Source organism: Nicrophorus vespilloides, unplaced genomic scaffold, assembly GCF_001412225.1.
Source record: "Nicrophorus vespilloides isolate i.1.1-1 unplaced genomic scaffold, Nicve_v1.0, whole genome shotgun sequence".
Lineage (NCBI taxonomy): Eukaryota > Metazoa > Arthropoda > Insecta > Coleoptera > Silphidae > Nicrophorus > Nicrophorus vespilloides.
In genome coordinates this window covers 21,752-48,460 of record NW_017100080.1, presented here as the reverse complement: position 1 = coordinate 48,460, position 26,709 = coordinate 21,752, and the positions used below count along the sequence as shown (strand labels likewise).

At 36.1% G+C, this 26,709-nt stretch overlaps 7 protein-coding genes across 7 annotated transcripts in view; 5 read left to right on the top strand and 2 right to left on the bottom strand.

The window, feature by feature from the left end:
• The window catches only part of LOC108566890 (ski oncogene), a 39,865-nt gene extending 33,704 nt beyond the window's left edge, over positions 1-6,161 (bottom strand). The window contains exon 1 of the mRNA XM_017927002.1: positions 4,538-6,161. Coding sequence (XP_017782491.1) covers positions 4,538-5,392 — 855 coding nt within the window. The 5' untranslated portion in view covers positions 5,393-6,161. The remainder of the gene's footprint in view (positions 1-4,537) is intronic.
• Positions 6,162-9,940: 3,779 nt separating this feature from the next.
• On the top strand, positions 9,941-10,420 carry LOC108566892 (cytochrome c oxidase copper chaperone). The gene is made up of 2 exons (XM_017927005.1): positions 9,941-10,182; positions 10,271-10,420. The coding sequence occupies exons 1-2, from the start codon at positions 10,055-10,057 to the stop codon at positions 10,353-10,355; spliced, it is 213 nt and encodes a 70-aa protein (XP_017782494.1). The 5' UTR covers positions 9,941-10,054; the 3' UTR covers positions 10,356-10,420.
• A 62-nt stretch (positions 10,421-10,482) lies between these two features.
• On the top strand, positions 10,483-11,213 carry LOC108566891. The gene is made up of 2 exons (XM_017927003.1): positions 10,483-10,893; positions 10,965-11,213. The coding sequence occupies exons 1-2, from the start codon at positions 10,794-10,796 to the stop codon at positions 11,156-11,158; spliced, it is 294 nt and encodes a 97-aa protein (XP_017782492.1). The 5' UTR covers positions 10,483-10,793; the 3' UTR covers positions 11,159-11,213.
• A 187-nt stretch (positions 11,214-11,400) lies between these two features.
• On the top strand, positions 11,401-14,233 carry LOC108566889. Its single transcript, XM_017927001.1, has 8 exons — positions 11,401-11,492; positions 11,589-11,712; positions 11,766-12,213; positions 12,264-12,375; positions 12,440-12,658; positions 12,772-13,117; positions 13,174-13,720; positions 13,772-14,233. The coding sequence occupies exons 1-8, from the start codon at positions 11,482-11,484 to the stop codon at positions 14,179-14,181; spliced, it is 2,217 nt and encodes a 738-aa protein (XP_017782490.1). The 5' UTR covers positions 11,401-11,481; the 3' UTR covers positions 14,182-14,233.
• A 359-nt stretch (positions 14,234-14,592) lies between these two features.
• LOC108566908 lies at positions 14,593-19,751 on the top strand. Its single transcript, XM_017927032.1, has 3 exons — positions 14,593-14,788; positions 14,845-15,944; positions 16,001-19,751. Exons 1-3 carry the CDS (start codon positions 14,668-14,670, stop codon positions 19,727-19,729), a joined length of 4,950 nt encoding a protein of 1,649 aa, XP_017782521.1. The 5' UTR covers positions 14,593-14,667; the 3' UTR covers positions 19,730-19,751.
• Positions 19,752-20,935: 1,184 nt separating this feature from the next.
• Positions 20,936-21,913, top strand: LOC108566854 (sesquipedalian-1-like). The gene is made up of 4 exons (XM_017926937.1): positions 20,936-21,192; positions 21,249-21,437; positions 21,501-21,617; positions 21,675-21,913. The coding sequence occupies exons 1-4, from the start codon at positions 20,988-20,990 to the stop codon at positions 21,836-21,838; spliced, it is 675 nt and encodes a 224-aa protein (XP_017782426.1). The 5' UTR covers positions 20,936-20,987; the 3' UTR covers positions 21,839-21,913.
• A 55-nt stretch (positions 21,914-21,968) lies between these two features.
• LOC108566840 (cytochrome P450 9e2-like) lies at positions 21,969-23,893 on the bottom strand. Its single transcript, XM_017926918.1, has 5 exons — positions 23,705-23,893; positions 23,428-23,591; positions 22,914-23,254; positions 22,468-22,867; positions 21,969-22,406 (listed from the first exon to the last, which is right to left on the bottom strand). Exons 1-5 carry the CDS (start codon positions 23,827-23,829, stop codon positions 21,973-21,975), a joined length of 1,464 nt encoding a protein of 487 aa, XP_017782407.1. The 5' UTR covers positions 23,830-23,893; the 3' UTR covers positions 21,969-21,972.
• Positions 23,894-26,709: the final 2,816 nt, after the last annotated feature.

The window sequence follows — 26,709 nt, the reverse complement described above, 5'->3', positions numbered from 1 at the left end:
AAAAAGATTGTGGAGCACTGTTCTAGAAGACGAGATTTTTAAAATTTATGTTTCTTTATATTTAGAAAATTATGATTATAATATCTTTTCCTATTTTTGCAATTAACATTGCACTAGATTTTAAAAATTATTACCATGGTTAACCAATTTCAAATATGGCAACTCTACAAAGATACAACAAACTTCTAATCATAGAAATTTCTGCACATAAATAAAAAATGCGCAATACTAGTTCTTAACGTATATGAAATGAATGTAAGACGATTCATTTAGAACCTATTAACCATTTAAATAAAGTGTCTTAACGTATGCAGATGATGTTAACTGAGCATAAAGTTAAATTCCGTTGCTTCTGCAACTAATAGCATTGAAGACCTCTAATATCAGCATAATAAGATCGCGTGCGTTTGAACAAAATTTCTTTAATGAACGTAAGGTTACTTAACTATCAACAAATCTGCAATTAACGTAACTTAAGCCGAGCGATTTCCATTGAGCCGCCTTCATTTTCGCCGGAATAGCTGGAAACGAAGGGGGAGATCGGTTTTCAATGCATGTTTACGCGTAAGTACGGCGCGTAAACTGCGAATAGACGGGCTACTGAATGAAAGTTCGATCACACATACACACGGCGCTACGATTTATTTTCAATTCGATTTCTGCGCAGAAGGGAACCTTTGATCCCATAGAGCGCGCCTCGCAAACAGACAGCTCCGACAAAACAAACAAGAAAATAAAAGAAGGAAAACAGAAATTTAATTAACAAAACAGGCAACGCCACTTGCATCTGATTAAATCAATTAGAGCGCATGTTTTTACTCGATCCGATGTTTTCATGATGTGACGTTTCGTAATGCTACGCAACAGAAGGAAGGAATCGTCGAGACACGCTTGACCCGCGGAAGCAGCATAACAACATTTTTGAAAACGCCGAAATCGATGATTGTTTGTCTTGGGTTTTGCGCAAAGAGGAGGCGCGGAAACGGAATGCAGAGAAAAAGAGCAGAAACAACATAATATTTTGCGGGTCTGGCCGCAGAAGCCTGTTTATTTTACACCGACTAGATCGGTCGAAAAATGCGCGGCCTGCTCGAGATAAGCCTTATCGCAGTGACACTTTGTCAGTTCGCATGTGGGATAAACAAAACGCGTTCCACATGCTCCACTCTATTTATATACGTATCAAACAAATTGAAAAATAAGTGTCGCAATATTCCATTCCATCCATCTTCCGCCTTCAACTGAAGAACATCTTGATTTTTCTTATAAAAACGAGACTTGATAGCTGCGATGACAACTTGTTAAATTGTTTAATTCATCGACGTAACTTCTCGATTCGCATTAACAAAGAAAATAAACCGTTCCAAAAAAATAATTTCAGTGAAATATTAGTCAAAGTTACTGAAAACTGATTATACTTTAGCTTTAACTGAAGAACAATTTGGTACTACTGCAAAAACGTGAAAGCGGGGATAACTAACAAGTTGTAAAATTGTGCGAATGAGCAAATCACATGGTGGTCAGACCCAGTAAAAACTTTATGGCTGCAATGACAACTTGTCAAATAGTTCCATTCCCAATGATCATAGATGCTGTCATCGGCCGGAATGTTATTGAAGTAAACTGATTGTACGTTAGTGAGAAATAAACTAATAAACATCATCAAATTCCTGGTATAAAGTACGAATTTATAAATTTATTAACTGAACAATGTGGTTTTATTGCAGAAACTTGAAAGCACTTTGTAAAGATTATTGTTAACAATTCATTTTTTTTCTTCTAATGTAAATTTCGAATATACAAATGCCTTTAATTGAGGAGCATTTTGTATATCTTTGTCGAAACTTAGTGATAATAAGTTGTAAAACCAATCACAATAAATACATGCAATAAATTACAATAGAATATTACATAGAAATAAATAATGACAAAAAAAAGAGCCAACGCCTCTGATGACTGGAAACATCAACAACTCTATCAATTCCGAGTAGAATAGAATGCAGACGGCTTTATCCAATAAATACAGACATCAAACCAATGCTTTAATCGTTTCTCATTTGCATCATAGGCATACCCGAAAGAGAAAAATGCTAAAGACCGAAGCCTTCCTGTCCTCCGTCCGTTTTGCTATTCAAAGCACGCTCGACGTTTGCAACATTCGATGCGATTTTATTCACGAAGAAATGTTGCGCGATATATAATTTTATCCGTTTTTTTTTAAACTTTCCGATTTACGAAAATTAAAATATACACTGGAATTAAAATAATTACAAGTTGGCAAATCCTTCACAGCCACCTTGTGATTAGCAATCAAGGAATACCACACGAATTGATATACACAGGTTTCATTAAAACTGTATACGTTCATTAATATCAACTAATTAATTATGTACATAATTTACGATAACTTCGGTATTTCAATCTTCCGGTTACAGACATTCATAAATTTGAGAATTGTTTTCCAGCAATTGCCTTTTGAAATTCCACACGCTTACCCAATAAATACGAATGCCACAAAGTAAATGAAAGATATTCTAATTATGTTATGTCCACACACAAAATTACTATTATATGGCTTCAAAAACACACATATTATTATTGAACCAAAATTAATTAAAATATTTTTTTTCAAATGGCCTTTTATTATTATTTAAAAAATACATACTCATTTTTAATTTATTTATCTTTAGTTTCAAAAAAATGTGTGAATATGATAAAATTTCTTTAGATATTTACAAATTAACATTGTTATTTTTTAATATTTTGTCGATTATATAACAACGTAATAAATAGAACTGACAATGAAGCTTTGAAATACAAAAACAAATAGCCTCACGTTTAATTTACTTTCTTTATAAAACATACAATGTAGTGTGCATGGATATGCTTTTATAACACGTTATGTTATTGACCTTATATTACTTTCCATCATTGTCTGCTTCTTACAAACGCATTTTATTTGATCAACGCCACAAAATGTACACAATCTTTTTTTTAAATCCTCTTGCTGCAAATTCCACAAGACCGAAAGATTATATTAAGATTTAATACAAAAAAAGCATTTAAATACATATCATTTATATTTTTAAGTAGATATTAATCAGACTTAATATCTAATGAAAAAGATAAACCAACATTGTTTTCAGATAACAGTTATTTTCATACTTTCAGCATTTCAAGATCTTCATTTTTTTTGTTTCCAGTATACAATAGTGAGAAAATCAATATCTTTATACATACGAATGTTGCCATTACAGATGTTGAGCATATTGACTTTATATTTATATAAGCCTTTTTGTCTATTTTTAGACGTTTTTATTTCATCTCTAAATATTATTTACATACTTTTATAGAAGAACTAGTTATTATTCAACGACGAAACAAAATAACTTCGAGTAAAATAACATCTTTAATTAATGTTTACATGGCATTCATTTCCAATATTTTATTCATATTCATTGCCAAGAATAAGAATACAATTTCCCTAAGTAAAAACAAACAACAACTATTGTATTTCATAATATCACGTATATCAAATATTTTTTTTTAATGGAAATTGTAATGTCTTTATAATCATAAGGAAGAAATTAACAATAACAAAAAAAACATCACAGTTTAATTATGTGTATCTTAAATGTAAATTCTACATTTGTTCATATATTCTCTTCAAAGAATTCATCAACTTCTCTAAGTACCAGAAGTTGTGCGATTATATAAATAGCTATGATTGAAAGAGTTTTTTTTTTAGTGATGAGGCTAAAGTTTATAGTTCACTTGTCTATTGAAACACATTCTATTTTTAAATTATTTTGCAGCAAAATTTAACAATACAGTGCATCGACATGAAAAAATACATTATTACCCTAATTCAAATGCGTAGTGTAGAACCTGCGAGTGTCACGGTTAATATCAAAATCAGCTGTGCTTGAACTTACTTATACGACACGTAATTCAACCTGATTATGGACATAAACTAGAAGTAAATGTAATTGAGTTTGTAAATGAGACTTAAGTTCAAATAAGTTCACGTTACAATTGGATGCACGAATTATTATGAAATAATTTTCAAGTAAATCGTAAAAATCTGAATATATAACAAGAGTATCACTGTTTATACTGTACTTAAATCCACGTAATCATACATTATTAGTCTAATTTAAGTAAATAATATAGAACCCACGAATGACACGTATATGAAAAGTGGGGTGTGTTTGATCTTTAAGAATGAAATTCTGCTTGTAAATCAAGTCCGCTTAAGGAAACTGGTTAAATGATATTACAAATAAGCGAAATTATTAGTTATAACTATTGTAGAACGTATTAATAAGTTGTCGTTTCATACATGATACTAAATGTTTACTAACATACAAATTGTAGTCGGTGCTTGAAATAATATTTAGTGAGTATACGAATGATCATCCCAGACGTATTATTTGTATATATAGAGGTTGTTTATAATAAAACCTGTTTTATTTGCTAATTGTCGCAGATTCAAACTAATGTAGTTAGTAAAAAGTAATGGAATCGTGAAACTTACCATTTTTCGTTTGTGATTTGTGAAGTCGCTTTGGGCGAAGGGAGTCTTGCCGACGTACTGCTCCTTCATGATGTCCAAGTATTGGGTATACTGCTTATGATTGGGCTGCTCCTCGTGGACGAGGATGTAGGAGCGCCAGTTGCTCGAGTCGAAGCCCCAGTGGACGGTGCAGTTCTCGAGGTTGGCGTGCACGTGACAGACAAACTGCTGGGGCGAGAGCCACCGATGGCACTGGAGGCATTCGATGCAGGTGGCCGTGACACCGGTGTACATCTCCGGGAAGCAAAGTGCCCGGCACTTGCCAAAACATTCGTGGTATACGGTGAAACGGAGACCGCCCTCGCGCGGGATGACAGCAGCGGTTGGCGTCGCGGAGGATACGTGCAGAAGGGCGCTGCAGAGACGCTCCGCATCCGTCTTGGTGATGAGGCCGCAACTATGGGCAACGCTGGGAAGGATCCCATGGTCCTTGAGCACGTTCAGTTGGTCGCGAGTGCACCTCGAACAGTAGATACGAAGAGTATCGCACTCCTGATTGATCTGGTTCAACGAGAAGTTGCGCAGCACCGAGTTAAGAACCTGGGGCAGACAGAGCCTCTTCTCGCCGCCGACAATGAAGCAGGATATCGGCTCGCCCTCGAGAATGGTCTCCGAGCGCTCGCTGCTGGTCTTATCGGCGGTAGTGAGGATGGGCATCTGCTGGATCGGAAATGGTTGCGGCTGAACGAAGTCGATGTCCTCGACGTCCGGCAGTTCCGCCTTGGCGGTGATCAGTCCAGGGCCCTGCAGACTTTTCGTCGCGCTATGCTGGTAGCTTTTCAGCACCGTCTTCAGGTGGGACGTTACCTCCATCATCTTAGTCGATAGGCGAACGAACACAACAAACGAAACAATCAAACCCAAAATGGTAAATTTAAAACCAAAAACAAAACTGTAGATTCGCGCACTAGATCCAATCCATTTTCCGAAATGGACGGTGTGGTCGTCGACTCTACTAGTAATACATCCACATATATATTTATTTAGTAGTAGTAAATTGTTTATTCCCACCGCGGGGAGCGAGCGTGTATGTATATATATATTGTGTGTATAGATACGCGCGCGCGTGTCTGTGTATGTCTGCGTCTCGACCGCACTTTCCGTCTACCAAAACATGTCTACCATATAGTGAGGCTACCGACGGCCAGCCAGAGCCTCTCCTGCTGGTGTCTAGACATCTAACGCATGCGCACCGCGACCCTCCCAAATTACAACTTATTTGATGTGCACTGCACTCGTTTCCTTGAGTTCGTTTTTCTACTCTTGTTCCACACTAAGAACCACTTCGCACCTCATCATAATACACTCATCACAGGGGCACCAACCCCGATGGTGGTGGTGGTGGTGGCGACAGCAGTCCACGGCTAGTCAACGCAACTTCTCCTGGTGCAGCAGCTTCGTCGCTCTCGATCTCGTTGCTTGTCTGCTTCTGGTGCTGGTGCATCGGAGGGATGACCCGTGACGGGGTCTGCTCTTTCAGTTAGAGTAGATATTACGTACGCAAGCAGTCATGGCCGAGACGGTAGTGGTGTTGGAAAGTCTAGTCTGTGCGCTGCGCCGCTCCCCACCGCCCCCACTGGCAAGGCCCCCCTTCGTCGCACGACGACCGCCCCCCTCGGCCCCGGCCCGCTCCGCAGCCGCCGCGACGGCCGCGTCACGTGACCGACCTTCCCGTCAAAATAGCCGACGTGCCATCTCGCTTTTGCGAATGCTCGCAGCAGCGGGGGGACCAGCCAAACACCGCAGATCTCCGTCGTCCACAGTCTCACACTCTCCTTCTCTCTCCCTCACACATTAACTAACTTACCCTCTCTCGTCGTTCCTGCTGTATGCATGCACGTGCAAAACTACACAAACAAGTACCAGTCCTCGTACACGGAGTTCCCCCTGTATTCTCCTTTGTTTCCTCGTCCGTCAACCCTTTGACACTTTACAACTTTTCGGGATTAACCTCTTCACCCATGCAATTCGAAAAGATGGCACTGCACTCACAGTAAAATGTAAATAAATAAACCTTCTTACGCATTCTCCAGTTTATCCTCAGTTAAATATTTAAATCTTCCCGGTCTCCTTATAAGCAGCTAACAATCGTCGCATCAATTATTTTTCTCCTTTTATTTATTTCTTTCAGATTTCCAGGCGTTTTAACGCTAGACGTTTAAATTATCTGTTTTCATAACTTTCTTTCCGGAAAGTACATTTGTTAGAAACATACAAAAATAATTGTAGCAACATTTTTTTGGGGGTTTCCAATCGTCCGTGGTCGATTGGAAAACCCCTTCTTATTCTAGTTCTATTAGGAAGGTTGTTCTATTTGTCCCAATTTGTTAAATAACAAATTTCGTAAGCTGTCATCAAGTACTGCATAGATTATACACCCATTTTACTCAGTGACACTTGTTACTTAAGTTTCGTATCAATGGTTTCCTTCCTGATTTGTTCGATAGGTAAACAAGTATCCAAAATAACTGCTGTTATTTGACAACGTATTGCCGTTGTTCAATTGTCCTAATCAGACTTGATCATAAAATCCGATACAAAGATTATATGCACAGAAAATTGTATTATTTTGAGAATATTTTGGCTGTTTTCTTAATGATAATGAAATAACTTAAAATATAAAATACGTTATGTTAATATTAAAATTGTCATATTTACAATTGTATGTCATTTCAAATACTATTTAAGATTCAAAAATCTTTTTTTTGTATTATAAACTTTTATCTATGATCTTCGCACAGCAAAAAGAAATTCTGAATAGGTTGATTTTTGTAACGTAATGTAAAGTATTTCTTATAAAACGTGTTTGTTTGCTATTCAAATTATCAACCCAGTATGAAATCATAAATCTATAAATTGTAAATTGTAGACAATAAATCTCTATATATATATTGAAATCAATTAAATTTTATATTATATGTTTATTTACTTTTTATTAGATACAATTGTTAAATAAAATGTTAGATAAAGACAAATTAATAATTTATATTTTATATAGTTCTCATTAAAACATACAATGAAACTAATGTAAATCTATATTGAAACTTCAAATGCTAAAATTTAGTATTACTTTGTTTGTACATTCGAAGTTTGATAAATCTTTAGTTAAAGAAAATGTTTGACCGAAAAATAGCTCTAATTAAATATTTGTATATTATGTTTATTTATTGTTAAATATTTTTCAAATTGAAATATTTCAATAATATTATATATGATTTTATATTTGAAGTTTCTGGAAATTTAGTATTGGTAATAGAAGATAACAGCAACTTTGTCAATATTCAATATGATGAGTCTTATGCGAAATGTCGGCAAACATTTCTCGTGTATGGAACAGGTAAACTTAAGACTATCTCTTCAGGTCCAAAATAACAATAGTGTCCTTTTTTCTTCTTGTAATGAACATATACCTATGCGATTCTGGAAGGACAATTTCCTTGTAGTTGGAGCGCATTACTTGTGACACGGTCCTAATCCTACGCCCAACGGTCTAGGTGGGCCATCCTTGCTTTTCTTCTAATCTCCTCAAAACTAATATTTATTTTGTCCATTTCGCGTATTTAGTGAATGTTTCGGACCGTTTGATAAATCATTGAAAATGAAGTCTCGTGCAAACGATGGCCTTGTTGAATATTCCGCTGCATTTTTACCTCGCAACATTAATGAGCCAAAAAAAACACACACATACAAATATTAATACGAAATTACGTGAAGTTACGTCAACGCATAGAGAAGGTATTTCGCAGTTGCAACTGCAAAAAAAAAGTAGACAAATAATTAGAGAAGCCTTAAGATTAATTAAACGTTGCAGTACTTGATTTTTTTTTTGGTTGAATATGAGTTGCACAAAAATACGGGTGGCATTGAAACAGTCGAGCGAAAAGGAAACAAAACAAGTGCAGGAGACCGAAATGTCCAGTTATACGGATTGTGCAAAGAAACTTTCCACGGTCTCTCTACTTTTTCGTATTTCATTGTTGCCGTCCGGTGCATTTCGACTGACCTTTTTCTTTATATTTCGTGTACTCACAATTCTCGACGCGATACTTGCCAGGTAATTTGTACAAGTACTACGAGTAACGTATTTTTTTTTTTATTGTAAAACTATCTATAATGAGTTTAGTCATCTATTTTTTTTAAATAATGTAAATATTTACTACAACTACCATTAGTTTTTATTTACTTAATTTGGAGTTTAAGAAAGGAAGTATTGTATCAACACCTTGTGCAAGTTACTCATTATAGACAGAACTTATATTAATTGAATAAGAGTTTTCTGATTGCGAATAATCAGAATAAATAAAATCTTTATAATTCGGCAACAAATGTTTCATTTTTATTATTTTCAATGACTATAAAAATTTCATAAAATTGTACTCTTTTTGTATGTCTTCTTAAGTTGTCGATTTGTAATTAGTTTAAAAATAAACTGAAACGCTTGTGCGGATTAATGAGAATAAGATAATCTAAACCGGATCAATTCTAAGTTATTAGTTTCAATAACGATTTCATTGACATGTTGTAGTGGCAGAATAGTTGTTGACGTTTTTTTCTTGTTAATTGGCATATCCTTCGAGGTGTTTCATTTCCGCGGTGCACGTTGCTTTCTTCTCTCGTCTGAATCGATGATGCGTTGCAAATTAAACCGGTCTTTTTAAACCAGTTCTTCAACCGACCGAAATGATTTAGGGTTGAAAGGCTCCTGGGAATTGGCTCAATATTGGCACGTGTTAATGGGGGGACACTGCCGAGACGTTCATTGATATTTATTAGTTTAAAGAGGTTCACTACGAGAGGACGACTGTTCGACCCTGCGGGGGGGAAGTTGAGGGAGGGCGGCCGTAAAATCTAATCTGTCGCACGTCAGCCCTTCGGGCGCCGTCTACCCATCCTGAAGTTCTCAACTACCGTAATGACCGCCCGTCAATGGGATAGAGCTATTACGTCCTCAGTCCCTTACTTTATTAAAGGATGAAATTGAAGATAAACAACCATGTAATAAATTCTTTAAGATATCATTATCAAAAGTCACAGTTGGAAGGTGTGGTATTAATCATTATACTTAATAATATTTTAGTTATTATGTATTTTTAAATCAATTTATTATTAATATAAAACTCTTTGATCCTATTTCTATCCCCTTTTCGGGTTTATCGGCCCGCACAAATTTTGTTGCTTTTTTTAAATCGAACCAACAACCTTTCATATTAGATTTTAGTGATACAGGCGACTATAAATATGTATAAAGCACTTCTTTGAAGGGTCATACTAGTCTTGATGTGAGTTAGTTATAACAAATTACATCAAAATACCTTACTAGTGTATATTTGGTTGCCTATATCTACCTCGCTTGAAACATTTGCTACGAGCAAACAAAAATTTGACAAAGGTCGTACTCCGTTCTGGATTGATCGATTGCATAAAGTAAGGTTATACAGAGTTTTGATCAGAGCGTACGAGATTCGAATAGGTCGAACGATGGGAAATATCAATGAGAAAGTGGAAGCTGCTTCATCTGAGGTGTCGAACACCAAAGGTCCTGAGGAACCCAAGAAGCTGAAGCCTTGTTGCGCGTGTCCCGAAACAAAAAGGGCACGAGATGCCTGGTGAGTAATCATAGCCAAATGCGATATTACATAAATCACGTGAATCAACACTTTTGCAATTGTCTAATTTTAACTTCTTCCTTTGTAGCATAATCGAGAACGGCCAGGAGAACTGCGGCGATTTAATAGAGGCACACAAGGTGTGCATGCGAAAGATGGGCTTCAACATCTAATCGTCGAAACAGCAGAAGATTAACGAGTATGATCTGTAGAATTGTATATAGTACTTAATATTATTTATTTTCTATTTAATGAAATTATGCTATGGTTTAATTTATATAATTGCCAAAAAGTTTATTTGATTTGGATAATAAAATAACTTCGTTTTGTTAATCTTGAGAAGTTTGTTAAAATTCTAGATTCTGCGTTCTTGTTTTGTTAAGCAATATTTCGAGTGCCATCTGTTAGCCTAGTTATAAACAATGTTTGTGTGAATTTAAATTTAATTTAGCATATCCAAAACCTATGTTGAATATTTATTTTTCTATTAACCCGTGCAAATATAGTCTGTTTAAACGATTTTTTTTCTTTGGTCTCTTTACGCCATCTGTGAGTGAATCCATTTGAAAATAGTTCAGTTAGTAAACAAAATAAACCAGCAAATACTTTCAATGGAAGATAACAATGCAGAAGTCAATGATTGCAATGAAGAACAAATCGCTAGGACGTTTCTCCGCGAACGCTTCTTAAAGCTAGTAACCAAATTATCAGGTATGTATCGAGTTAATTAGCATTTGTAGGTTATGGTTGCCTACTAGATGCATTTACCAGTTTTGTTATAGGTCAGCAATGCAAGGTGAAGATGTATGAACTCACTGATGTCGAGTGCAAGATGAAAGCTTTTGACCCGAAATTTGAGAATGTTATCGTCGAGGATCTGAAAACGCCCTTACCGCAAATTATGCAAAAATCCATCCTGCGTACAAATGATATCATATCAATGCATTTTAGAGTAGATAAATCCTTTGATTTATAAGGACATCATTTTATCACAAACATGTTCTTTTTTTCTCAATAAAACAATTTTTAAATGACAATTAATTTCATTCTAAATCCATGATCACGTGTATATTAATATAATAAGTAATATTTTTTCTTTTGTTTCATGAATTGTTATAAAACTAAAAGTGTATTTTTTTAATAAAGTTGTAGTTAGTTGCCTATCTAATTATGTATAGTCTACCAAAGATACACTTGCTTATTGATGGTTGATTGTTTATTTTTACATTGAACATTTAGTAAATATGTGTGGAGTTAACAGCAAATAAGTTTTCAGGTATTTTGGAATTGCTTTCCGCAATGAATAGCGGGTGGGTAATATATTTGAATTGAACCAATTCCAATATCAAATAATTCCAATTATACTTTTCTTCTATGAATTGTGGCTTTAAATTTGTTAATTTTAGGACTAAATTCTGCAGGGTATGTGTTCTAGAAAAACAAAACGTAACAGACTTTATGCAAGTCTCAGAGGGATTTGAAAAGAAGATTACATTTAAGGAGATGTACAATGATTGCAGTCCAATTAAAGTGGAATATTACAAATATCTCCGAAGAATTTTTCATAAATTGTTTCATTTTAGATAATTGACTATGACCCATACCCAATGACTATTTGCTTTGATTGCCAGGCTCTTCTGCTGCAAGCTTTTGAGTTTCGGGAAAAGTGTCGCAGGGCACAGACATTGCTATGCAATGTTTTTAAACCATCCATTGTCAGGAAACGGAGGAGTTTAAGCACAGATTGTCCATCCAATTCCAAATCTATAAAGACAAAAAATATTGATTTTGAAAATGTAATTGAGAGGACAGAAATTATTTGTAATAATCCTACTGTACCAGAAGATGGTGATTGTGAGGATGAGTATGAGTGGCCAGCAGATAAACCAACAACTTCAAAGTTGGTTTCTAAATCAATTATGAGATTGGCTGATGGCAAGGAAATCAGGGTGATACATCCTAAAGATAGGGAGTTTATTGAATCTAATGAAGTGAAAAGTGAGGAGAATGTGCAAGATGACAATCATCCAGGTATTTGATATAAAAATATGCTTTTACATTGTTTAAGTGTATATTTTTAGATTTGGGTATGTTCAAGATGACTATTTTGAATGGGTATAAGAATTCTTCTAATGTGATTTATGAGGCAAATGGTTTTTTGTATATTAATACTAGGAATACAACAAATAGGAGGTAAATTTATTGTGCATTTCTATGTGTTTGAAAATGCAATTACCGTTGTTTAAATTTATTTTAGATATTTGCGATGTTCCACGATGAAAAACTGCCCAGGAAAAGCTTGCATTGACATTCTGACGGATCCTGCATTGGAAGAGGAACTCTACGTTTATCGTTTGCACAACCACCAGAAGGAAACACTACATATCTCGAAGTTGAAGTTTCTGCAGGAAATGCGGACCATAGCTCAGTCCGGCAACTTCACTGCTAGACAAATCTACTTGAAAGCAATAGAGAAGTAATGAAAATTATGAATTAATCACTTTATAACTAGTTTAAAAAAAAGCGTTGGAGCCGTGCAATTGCATTGCAGATACATATTTGGAGATTATATATTATTGTGATATTCAGATTCCCAAATCTTGCTGCCAGCATGCCATACTCGACTCTCTCCTCGCGTCTGTACCGCTTAACTGGGAACCAGCATTTCTTCATTGAGAACTTGACAAAGTTCGCAGAAGTATTGGTCACCGAGAGTCCGGCCAAATATTGTAAGACACACGATGGAAAGGAGTTCTTCCAAGATGCCATCGGTGATGAAGAGATGAGCACGTGTTCCGTCATATTCGCAAACACTGATCTCATAGAGAGTATGTCTTGGAGCAATGAGATTTTTATAGATACCTCGTTTAGAGTTGATTTCGACAACGGAAGGAGTCAACATTTTATGACTATCTGCATATCGGTCAACGAGCATGTAAGTTCACACAAAATAGTGCAGTCTTCAAAAATCCAGTTAATGCTCTCTTGCAGAGATTCCCTGTTTTGTACGCTTTAATGGATTCGTTATCGTTGGAGGATTTGATCCAAGTGTTAACGCTTTTTAAAGATAAGTACGCTCCGGATTTGCATCCTGAAGAGATCATCACCGATTATAACGCGGATCTGTTCAAGGCTTTGAATCATGTTTACAAGCACTCCAATATCAGCGGTTCTCTCGTTCACTACATTTTTGCTATTTACAAACAGTGCAACGTTATAGACATCGTGAAAGAAATAGAAATGAAACCAATTTGCATGAAGATACTTACTAATTTATATGCGTTGCCAATCCTACCGCCTCCACTGATACCTGGAGGACTGGAATTTATTAAAGACAAAGCTAAGAACTACAGCTGTGAAGCACTATTTGAACCTTTGTTCATGTATGTGCAAGAAGTTTGGATAAACTCGGTTACACCGCAGGTCTTTACCAACTACTGCAACATGGATAGCATCAATGAGAACATATTCGTTGTGTACAAGAGGATACGTGATAGTATTTCGGCAAACAAGAAGTTCGGATTCTTTGATATCAATGGTAATTTAATGTAAAAATTTATTTATACTTTTATACATGTTCATGTTGTAGATAAACTATTGTCTATTGATGATTGGTCTACCAGCTTGTACAAGAAAGTGTTGCTTGGAGAGAAGTTAAAGCGACAGGGTTCCGCCATGAAATATTCTAAAGTTTTAGACAAGTGGTGGCAGCCGAATATGATTGAGAAACACGGTTATGCGGCGTTCTTCGATGCCCTTAATCCGCTAATCGACAAAATGACAGGACTCATTTGGATCTGGGGTTTATACAACTACAATGGGCTCAATGATGAAACTCTAATCACACAAGAAGACTACTTTGGTTGCGACGTTACAAAGCAAATGATTGACGAGAATACTGAACAGCAGGTTCAGGATATACAGAATGTAGAGATTATTGAAGAGGAAATGACGAACGGCGAAAGTGTTATAACGTTACAAATCTTAGACTATGATTAGTCAAATTTTATTATTTATTATGTAATACGTCCAATAAAAAAGCCTCAGAGAATAAAATCGGATTAATTTACTAGAATTATTTTTCAATTTTCAGTCATTCATAGTTCTTCTTTCCTGGGGTTTTTCACCTCCTGTTGTACACTTAGCCTGTGTTACATCGAGACAATTACGTCAGCCTCGGTTTTAGTATAAATTCACGGGTTCTATAAAAACATAGAAGAAACAAAACGACCTGGGGTTCCAACGTCATTCATAGTTCTTTGAGTATAATAACATTCAAGCTGATAAAAGTAACAAGTTTTGTGTTGTGATAGTTGTATTTGTCGTGACCGATATGATTCGAAAATTTCCATAGGGATTTTACTTTTTTCATGTTATTTATACATAGAGACAAAGGGATAGGCAACAAGAATAGCTTTAGTTGACACACACGTGTTGTGTTGTTTTCAAATCGCAGGTTAACCTGCAAATAAGGTGTGTGTAAATATGGGGAAAAAAAGGAAAATCGCTGATGGTCAAAGCGATAATAGCGCGAAGAAACCACGCTCCACATTGATTTCAATAGAGGAATTCCGAAAACAAATCAAAACAGACTATGTATCTGATGGTGAGTTTATTTCAATACTTTTATCACAGTCTTAATATTCATTTAATCTATTTTAGCATTCAGGTTGTTTTATAAGGATTGTTGTGATGATCCGGAAAGCATTGTGGAATACCTGAACAATGGGGGATCATGTGAAGAAATTTTATATGTACTCACTAGCACAGACACCACAGTTCCAAATAACCTTGTGATGGAAATATGCAACTTCATAACTCGTTATATTATGGTGAAACAAAAGTCAAAGGAGCAGTATTTATTCAAGATGTACTACAAGTTCTTTAACAATCACTTTGACATTATCAAGAATATGATATCTGGGACTGACGAGGATGCTAATATTGCTACACTGAAGTTATTATCTAATGTGGTTCTGTTGTCCCCAGTACTTGCTAATTATGTCTTCCTGAATTTGAAGTTGAAACTGGAACATTTAAAAAACTTGGCTGATGGCAAGAACTCAATGAGTGTAAGAAATGCTTTCATAAGATTCATTATGGCATACATTGTGAATCCCAAAGTAAATGCTGTGAGTTTGATACTGCTGAATCCAGAGTTGATTGGTTTCATTATTGCTGGATTAAAGCATGATCCTGCAAATTTGGTTTGTCTGTTTCTGTCGACGCTGCTGACGGCCCTTGACAAACATAGCCTTTCGAATAAGAGGACTGTGCGTACTAAGATCGTAGTGAAAATATTTCAACCGCAACTCGTCACAAATTTGGTGCGATTATACAATTGGGTTGGACCTGAGTCGCTAACAAATCCAAAAGCATTGGCCAACAAGGAGGAAAAGGAAAAAGTTTCAGAGTGTCTGCACGAATTTCTTTTATTCATATACACGAAATATGGTTTCGTCAATCCTAGCAAAAGGTTTATTTTGAATTCCTACTGTGCAAATAGGTTGGAGCCCATCGTAGTCGTGTTGGATAAGATGGAGAAACCTTGGGAACATAGACATGTTAAATTGTTTGTCGCCAAGCTGTGCAGTTACTTAGTTGATTTGGCTCCGATCATGTGGAAGAAACTGCAGGAACACATTGAGAATACAGACGAGAGATCGAGCAGAGCGAAAGCTTTTGAGTACATCCCGCTATTCCTCGAAGCGCTACATCCAAGTTGTCTTGACTACACTAAGAAATATCTACAAGTTGAAGATGTAACTATAACTTAATTTCGAATATTTAATAATTAACTAATTTATTAACATTTCAGTTTAGTCGAATTATGCAGCAATATATTCTGCCACCTACAATTCTGAAAGTGCTAGTGGATGAAGTAAATGGATTCAAGAAAGACCCTAAAAATGTTCTGGAATCACTGAAAGCTCTAGAAAAAGTTGTTGAATTAATTATTTCTTATCAGGATACCTCAAGACGTTGGTATTCTGAAGAGTTTTGTTCCAAACTTATGCAAAATCTTGAAGTGACTATAATGGATGCTCTTCCAACGAGCGGTGTGCTTCTGGAAAGATGTAATGTGGAGGATGGCGAGTCCAAGACGGACAAAGTCGAAATCGTCTTGAATATACTTAAACTTTACAAGACGTGCTGCCCGTATCTTCTGGAGGAGATTAATCTGATAAATTTCTTGAACAGCATCGACGAGGATGGCGATAAATTCGCTCGAATTGTCATCAAATCTGTGGAGGTGTTTGAAACATTTGGCGAGGATCTCGCCTTGTGCTCGACGAAAAGCTTCCAACGGATCTTGAAATCGGTTTTACTTTATCTATTCGATAATAGAGAAGATGAGGTGAGAAAGGGTGTTTGCAGAATATTCAAACAAACAATGGTATTCGACGAAGACGAAAGCGAAATCGAGGTTTGGATCGACGGTATTTTGTCTTTCGAGACTATGAATATGGATGTGGTGAAATTCTTGGGAAAGAAGTTGCTTGCTAGCATTAAAATCAACAAAGTTGGAAGAGTTTCAAAATTGATGTACCTGATCTTTTCCACCAAAACGGAGCAGCAAGATTACGTAAACTTCGTCGCTTTGAACTGGCTGCATCGCGTAATCAATACAGGTGAGTTCATAAAATTTTTGTTGAACTTCCACGAAAACATCGATTCTGATGTATTCAAGTACATCAAGAGCTGGGGAAATGGAAAAGCAAAGAGGCTATCCTGTGGCTCATTCGAAAAAATGTCGCAATTGAGTAAGGCCATTTTCAAAGGCGAAGAATACACCGATATACTGACAGTAAATAATCCGCATTTATTAAGGATGATAATTTTCTACATCTGTAATTACCACGAAATGAGCGAGGAAGGCTACCAAATCTGCTTGAAATCTGCTAAATCACTAGCAAAACCACAAGATATTTTGAGTGAGAATTTGCTGAAAACTAAATTCGACTTAGGGTCGAAAAACAATGCGAATAAATTCGTGGTCGATTTGTTGGAAGATGACGTCGGCGAGATGATTGAGTACAGAACCAAAATATGCGAATTTGTGTTGAAAATCGATTTAAGAGCGAAACATGACTCAGATTTATTAAGCAAGTTGATACAATTTGTACATTTAAACGTTGATGAAGGTCAGAAGGTATTTCAACATTTCGCTAAATTCAACTCGAAATCGTTTATTGATAATAAAATATTCTTTGATATATTCATTTGGGCATCCGAGGCATTGTTAAAAGAGGAAAAAATGGTGAGCGCCGAGACCTTTCAACTGGTGCTAAATCACTTAATATATCTAAACAAGAGCAATTATGACAGTGCGCGACTCTCGAAGATCGTCGATTTTATGATCGTTAAATATCCACATCTATTGAAGTGCGTGGATGATAAATTAATTGATAGTTTCCTGTGCAAACCAGATTTCGATGGGTCAGAGATTCAATTGATCGTGAACCTGTTCAGATGCGGTAAGAATAGGAAAGATTTTCTGGAAACTTTGCAGATCAAGCAAAGCAATTTGCTCGTTCACTTGCTAAAGGCCGCTTTCGATTTGAAGACTACACCGGAAGAGCTGCTTTGGTTATTCCAGCTGCTGGACATAAGAGCTTTCTTAAAGAATCCAAAATGCGATGATCTCCTTTTCAAAAATTATGATATAATATGCGAGTTAATTGCTTTACATTCCTCGCAGAAGCAAGCCGAGAAGTTTATGGGGAAATATGAGGCTAGCGTTGAATCGCACCAAATTGCAGTAGCATTTTCATTGCTCAGAAGTAATCCTATTCTTGTTGACGAACACATATCGAAGTTAATCAAATCCGTGTTGGATTTATGCAAATTGGAGAAGTATGTTGAGGTGGAAGTAGCCGCTAAGGGATTCCACAAATTATTAGAAAGTGTTGATAAGTTGACTTGCAATTTGGACTTTGCTCAGACGTTGCTCATAGAGGGCATGAACTCACGTCTATACCTGTTAAAACTTTTGTCCAGGTTCTTGCAATTAGTGGATTTCTCTTCAGAAATTGCTGGTCGACTTATGGGCCAGATCGGTACGCACGCTAATTGCGCTAAAATATTGCTGAATGACAAGGGGAGCTACAAAGAGGAGCTATTGGGAATTATTATGTGCCTCGGAGAGAAGTATCCCGAAGTTTTGAAGAAGGAGAGTTTGGGATTGCTGTTGGCGTGTTATGGAGCGACGAATTCCAATGCGGATTTAAAGGTATTCAGTTTATTGCAACTGTATGAGTTGAATGCTGCTCGCACGCAATTTTACACATTTATGCCAATCGTCTGGGGACCAGGTGCTAATGATATATACGATTTGGAAAACAAAGAGCGCAACAGCCACGAAGAGATTAGGCAGGTCTTGGGAGGTCTGGATATGATTAAGGTGCAGAACACGATTAAAAACTGCAGTCTTGATGTCGATTTCTGGGAGAGTAGTAGTTGCAACGATGAGGTGTATAATTTGAGCTTCTTTTTGCCATATTTCAGTAATCTTTTAAAGACTACGAAGATTGGATTACTAGCACCAAAGTTTGCGCGTAGCGGTGCCCTGAGCTTGGTGCTTTTGGCTTTGGCAAACAACAGCGAGAAGACTAGGATGGCAGCCTGGTACGTACTGGGGAGGTTGTACGAATCGTTGGAGAAGTTTAGAACAGAGCAAAAGTTCGCTATTGTGTATAGCAGGTTCATAGCGGCCGTTTGTAAGGGTGTTGTGAAGACGAAGAACTACCAGATCAGCAATGTGGCTGCAGTCTACTTGAGCAAGGCAGTGACGATGTTGGCGAGTAATCGGAACGCGATGTACGAGCCAATAATCATGTACTTGGGGGCTATGGAGAGTATACCTCTGAATACAGTTCCGGACATGTTGCAGATGCTTACTTCAACGAATCTGGAGCATCAGATGTTCATCTTGGAAGTCATTTGTGACGGGCTTCGCGCCGAAAAGGACGTTTGGGTTCTATTCGATAACAACATCTTTGTGTATTTGATGGAGATGTTCACTAGCCACGCGTCTTCCGCTGAATTGAAGTTGAAGATCGTGGAGATCATTATGAAGACTACGAAATACCAGAATTGCTTCAAACGTGTGAACGCCAACTTTAACTTTTTGAACTGGCTCAGCGATTCCGTGACGAAGTGTGCCGACGTGAGGGTTTTCGAGAAGTTGCTGGTCATTTACTCGGAGGTGGTGAGGTGTTCGTTCATCAATTTGAAGTTGACTACATGCCTGTTGAGTAAGGTGATCGGGAAATTCGAGGCGTTCCGCACGGACGAACGGGTGGCTCTGGAGTTTGCCAAGTGTATGGACCTAATCGGCCAAAAGAATATCTCCCTGATCAAGAAGGAAATGCTTGAGACGGTGCTTCGCCTTACAGGCAGCGATCATTGTAAATACCTACTGGACTATTCCGTGAAGGTCGAGATTCTTTCCGAACGGTACGCAGAAAATTCCGTTGACTTTTATTGTAAACAATTAACGACAAAGTTCGTTCATTCTCACAAGAATGAATGCAACAAACATTAATAAATTCAATTAGTTTTCGTTCGTCTGTGTTTTCTTCCAAGCGTACAAATCCGTGATGATCGGTCTACCGTAGCTGCTATGCACATCGATGAACGATATCCTATTTTTCCTCTTCACCTTTTCCTTCGTCTGAATATCTCCTTATAAAGTTTAAACGAATTAAAAGAACAACAGAAACAAATAAGAAATATTACTGGGATGTAGTATATACCTGATTGAATATCGCACTGCTCTTTTATTGAATCCATTCCTTGTTTTTTAGAGCTCCACGAAATATACCATGCTGATGATGCCATTGTCGTCTTCTTTTTTATTTAATAAAATAGTCGACTTTATCTTATCGCAAATTTGTAATGTCTCTGCGTGATAATGTGTAGATTTACGCTTTCCGCACACGACTGGAATCGTACAGAATCTAATTAGAGCTTCATATACACACGTTAGAAAGTTGAATAATATTTATTCCATTATTGATTTTATACATTATATCAGACGGATATGCCGGTAAAGCACAATATCTCGCTTTTGTAACCTTGACATTGTTATTTCTTAAAAGTTGTCAAAGCCATTTCTACACAATAAATACTATAAAATATTTTGATTTTTCAGATAATTATGTTTGAAATTATTTTTATATATTTAAAAACAAGTGTGTCATTGGTTGGTTGCCTATTAATTACTTCTTCATCTTCTCTTTTCCCCTTCAAGCATCCCATAGCTTTTGTTAATTAATTACCTAATCTAGCCTGAGTTATCGGAGTCAGGTGAAAAGGCATGTGGAACGACTACACCAAATAACTGTTTTCAAATCGGAGTTTCGGTGTTAGAAGAAACCTCGGATGGATATTATAGTTTGATATTCATATTAAGGGAACTGTGCGTGGTTTATAGCGATATCTTTGCATTTTTAATAGACATACAATAATTTTCCTAGCTAATCAATGACCGAACTCCTGTTAATTACAAATTATGAGTAACTGCTAAGAAGCTACTGAATTTATCTAATTGTCTTGAATTTACTTAACCGCTAATCACAACGTAAACATTATTTAATATGAAATAGTTATAATTAAGCCGATCTCTGTATATTTTATTGTAATTTGATATAATATATTCTGATAACAGCAGTTATTAAATTTGTCTGAAGTACATATGTATTCCGAGTTGCCTACCATTTACATCAAGTTATACTAGTCCGATCTGACAGTCAATCAGTTGTTATTTAACCTATACTTGTGTAGTCGTCAAAAAATAAACAATGAAAATAAATGAGAAGAATCTTTGTGCGTTTGCGGTGTCGGCGACGCCGGTTGATAAGGAAGGATACCTGAACAAAAAGGGCGAAGTAAATAAGAATTTCCAGAAGCGTTATTTCGTGCTGAAAGGAAATCTTTTGTTTTATTTTGATAAGAAGGGTGATAAAGAGCCCGTAGGTGTGGTGATTCTTGAGGGCTGCACCATAGGTTCGTACAATCTGAAATAACTAAATCGTAATAATTGCTTAATTGAACGTTCCTAGAGTTGACTGAAGATGATGAGATGTTCTGCTTTAAAATCGAGTTCCATGGGACGAACAATCGTAGTTACGTGTTGGGCGCTGAATCACAGGAGTCTATGGAACAATGGATGAAAGCGTTGGCGTGCGCTGGCTATGATTACATGAAACTGATGGTTGCTGAGCTTCAAAGACAGCTGGCTGATATTGAAGGTATGTTTGATTGATCAATGTCAAAATTAAAAATGCATAAAAGTAATAAAAAAATCCAAACAGATACACCGAATCAGTTGTCACAGGTAGTGGGTTCACCCATACCACCACCAAGGCAGAGACATAATCCATTCAATAAGTTAGATAACAATCACCAGCGATCACATAGCTTTAGATCAGGTATTTGTGCATTGTATATTGCAAGTAGATGATTGATAATTTCGCGTTGCTTTCAAGGTCGCATTGAAGACACGACGCGGCACAGTGAGAGTCCGCAGAAGGTGTCGTTCCGGGAGCTGCACAATTTCTATGGCCGACCGATCCTCACCGATTTCAACGCATGGAAGCACGAGCAACGGAAGAAGATGGAGAAACATGAGACGAATTTGATCATGTTCTAGGTTTACGCAGATAACGATTAGACGCTTCATCGATTATATCCAGTATTTGCACACATGACAATGTTATTAGAAGCAAGTACGAAAAAATATTTATTTTAATCACTTATTGTTATATTAATATAAAATATACACTGTCATGTTCTTGGTTTTAATCCTAACCAATAGCCGCTTGAAGCGTTCAAATTGAACTGCGTTTTGCTGATCTCAATGGGGATGACGGTTTTATTTACTACAGTAAACTCGAATTTGTGGAGGATGTGGAAGAAAAGTGTTTTGACTTCCATGAGAGCGAAGCGCGAGCCGATGCAGTTTCTGGGGCCTAAGCCGAAAGGACAGTAGGTGGAGGGATCGATATCGTGCCTATTTTCCTCGCTGAAACGTTCTGGACTGAAGACTTTCGGGTCAGGGAAGTACTTCTCGTCGTAGTTTAAGCCGGCTATTGGCAGCCAAACGTGATCTCCCACCTTCAGATGCACCGCACTTTCGTTGCTTCTTGTTGATGGGATTGTGTACGGCTTCACGCAAACCCTGTCCGTGACAATGCCCGAAGGCCATTTCCTCAAGGTTTCTGCATCGGACACAACAATTTACCTCACAATTTGCATATAAATAAATTACTTTTTACTTACCTGACACAACCATATGCATGTACTTCATAGCCGAAAGCCTCTCGTATGTAAGATTCCCATTGCATTCCTCGGCGGTTACATCAACTTCTTTCTTTAGCTTATCCTGAATTATCGGATTCAGGGCCAATTCGTATGCCATGAAGCACATCAGTGTCGAGACAGTTTCAAAGCCAGCGAAGAAAAAAAGCATCCCTTGCGCCGTTATATCCAAATCGGAAAGCATCCTTTCCTCATCCCCGTTCTCCGCCGCCGCTGCTTTCTTATTTCTCCTAGCTTCGATTAGGAGATTCAGCATATCTGGTCTGACGATGTTATGTTGCAATCTTATATCAATAGTCCGCACGATCAAATTCGTGAAGAATTCAGAAACCTCCTTGGAAAACACCTTGAATCTGAAAAGCTAATGGAAGATTTCAAACATCGAACTCTTGAAATAATCGAATTACCCTTCCAAGCGCTGGTGCGTTCGAACAAGCCATAACCTTCACCGTCTTCCAGAAACTATTGAAGTCGGTAGCTTTCTTCCCCATCTGATAGAACTCGTTGTTGGTTTCTTGAAGCGAATCAACTTTAATGCCGAACGCGCACGTTGCGATCACATCATTTGCGTATCTGGAGAACGAGTCCTTCAGCTCTACCACGAGCACTTCGCCATCCTTGCCAATCTTTCTTCCGAAAAACTCGACGAATTGCGACGCGCAATCGTCCACTAGTTCGAACATCAATCGCATCTTGTGCCCCGTGAACGCAGGGCTGAGCACGGTCCTCATCTCTCGCCATTTATCATCTGCGAAAGTCAAATTTCAAGTTGTTCAATTGCTAAAACGAATTTCAAACCTTAAATTTAGAAATATAGATTGTTTCAAAGTTTCAGATAAAACTAATTTTTAAATAGAGATTAATTTAAAGATTTATCTTTTTCATACATACTGCGATTCTCAGGTTGGATATGTTTCTTACCTCTGAGTGCGAATAGGTTTTCGTTCCATAAGGGGTCGTGGTCGTGTGGATAAAATGGTTTATGATTGACGAAATGGTCGAAATCTTTAATTAAAATCTGCTTGATCAAGTCTGGGTCCCTCAAAAGCAACGTCGGCGATGATAACATGTATACGCCTGTGTAGCTATATTCAAAATATTAAATTAAAAGTTGACCAAAAAGTTCATCAACTTATTGCAGATCAGAGTTCTACAAATAAAGGAATATTTCCCATAGATTAAAAAATGGTATGTATACCTTTCATCTGGGAATCGGTTGTATAGCCTTATTACCATGTCCATGAATGATTCCATACCGAACATGGTCCGAAGACTGTCGCCCACAATGGGCTTCGGGAATCCCTGGGTTACATTCTTTCGCATCCAGTGAAGCTGAGGCTTCAGCGTCCAATATCCAAGCAGAAGAACGAATACGAACAGCAGTACATCCACGAACTCCAACATATTTTCGCTGTCGTTTGTTGTGCTGCTATTGGGCATTTTCTCATTTATACTCTTCGATCTTATCTTATCGTAGCGTTTTCACTGCAACTAAAATTATTTTGCTCTCAAAAATCGGATAAGAAAAATAGTGATGATTGATAATTTAAGGGGTTAATGACTTTTAGAAATTGGTGGTACTGGAATTCAGTAGTTTTCATTAGTTAGAATTCCAAAATCAAAGCCATTGATATGATTATAAACAGCACAGCATATTCTGTTTAAATATATTTTTAAGAACTTGCATACAACAAAGTGAACATATAAATAAAATAACTTCGCTACTTATAAATTACGCGATAGTAATAATCATGTACTTAAATAAATATATTGAAAACAATAGATTCAATATGAAATATATGGAGAGGAAAGTCAAGGAATCAACAAGTATCATATGTTTTTGTTAAAGTGTTTGATACTTCTTCATTATGCAGAATTTAGTATTATTTAACAAAATGTAATATCTAAACTTTAGATAAAGTAGGAAGTATACATTTTTTATTTGGTTTTCTATAAAATATGAGCAAAATTATTTAGCGAAATTGGACAAAGCTGAAAATCTACAGTTTAATGATAACTATTTTTATGGATAGGACAAATACGAGATTACTTTCAATTTTGAACTTCCTTAATTCTAATATAGGGTTCAATAACTTCATAAGTGGTATTGAGATGGGCGTGGCACCTATATAAGCATTAGAGGAAATACATCAAATGCACGTGTGTATTGTTAATAACTTGTTGATAACTGGACCAATTGTCACCAATTTTCCTTAATAAAGTTATACAGTAATACCCCGTTTAACGCTATCTAACTTGATGCTGAGTCGATAAACACTTCTATATGGAGCGTGGATAAATATCAATAAGAAGGTGCACTTTTTTCACCTATCAAATAAATAAATAGTACTTAGGGATGTAGAATAGGTTTTTGAAAAGTTTTTCAAAAATTGGCAGAACAATAGATTAATGTCGAACCTGAATATAAAGATCCCAAAGAACTTTATACATATTTCTTTTTGAAATTAGTACAAAAGTATAAGATATGAGTCATTATGAATGTCATGACAATATGTTATCGATAATTGCTTAATGCGAGGGAAACAAAAAAGACAATAGCGCTAGACATTTTCAATTCAATAATTTTGAAACATCCAGAAGTTTCGACAGAACACATAAGTATTTCTGAGTATTGCATTTTATTCATATTTAATAATAAAAGAAATATTTGTTTATAGTTTGTTTTAGTAATATACAAATTATAGTACCCAATGCTTGATTGAACTCAATATTAGAATGCATATGGCGTGTCAGAATGTTATTTTCTTTTAAGTGAATGAATGTACTTCTAATCCGATATTGCTTTTGAATAATAATTCTAGTCATAGTTGTTTTATATGTTGGTAAAATAGACTATTATTTGCGTATTTTTGAGTTAATTTATTTATTAAAATTCAATTAAAATAATTAATGTGTTTATCACAGTGTTTATTAATAATAATAATTTATTGGCCAAAAATGAATTCATAAGAAGAAAAAAAAGTACATTCTAACATTAAATAAAAAATATATATATATTAATAAGCTGGTCAAAAGGCTAATGACCGAGGTCTTTCCGCCCGGGAACATAAATTTAATTATGGAATAATAACAGTATTATAATAATAATATACAAATGAAAAATAGAACAATGAGGGGGAAAAAGCAAGTGTGTATCAATCGAGGGACATTAGGTATTGGAATAGTGATAATATGGGATATTTAATTTTGGGAAGGATATTTGGGTTTCGAGGGGCAAAGTATTAATGTATACATTTTCGCGATATTTATTTTTATATACTTGCTAATACTTTTTCGTGTTATATTAAATCTTTTAATAAATAAACTTTTTTTTTACTAATTAATTCTTAATTCAAATCAAAATATTTGATGGAATCTTGGAGTTGTGGAAGGGAATAGTAAAATGGAGGACTTCGTTGGCAGGATTATTTATGACTGGGGGATTTGCTTTGCCCAGCTTAAATGACGGATGAACGAGAGCGGAAGAACCACCGCGGATATTGTTAAGAAATGTTATTTTTAACTATATAGGATTTAATAAGGTGGGATTTAGGGTGAAAGGAATTTATGTTGGAATATAAGACACGGAAGCTGCTATTCATCCAAGGGAATTGATTTAGAGGTGCCCTGCGTAAATAATGTGGGCGACTCATGACCTGGATTGTCCAGATCGAACATAAAAATGTACAAATAGTTCCCCAAGAAGCACAGGTGGGTGTCCACGTGAAAGTCATTTACAAATAGTTTTTTTAGCTTCTGAATGTGTTTATTATTTTCAATCATTTTCTAATTATTAGTAAAACAACAATGAAATTTTTAACTTAAGTTGATAATTCTCTCTATTGCTTGAATTAAAATTGTAACCAGTGTATTTTAGTACATTTTAGCAGATATACTGAAAATAGTAGTCAACCAAAATATAACAAAACTAAACACGTTGTGAAAAATATTGTAGTTGTCTATGGTCAATGGGGAGTTTCCATTTTTAAACGAAACGAAAGTTGTTATTTCAATAATTCGTTTGAGTGCTGTTGTGTCCAACAGTTATTATTACAATTATTATTGTTAATATAGTGTATCTTATTATATAAACATATACATCAGCATAAAGGGAACCTTCACCGATTGTAACATTTCTTCCTATTTTCAACTGAGAAAGCAGACGCAGAATAGGCAGTTTCATCGAGACCAACTACTGATAAG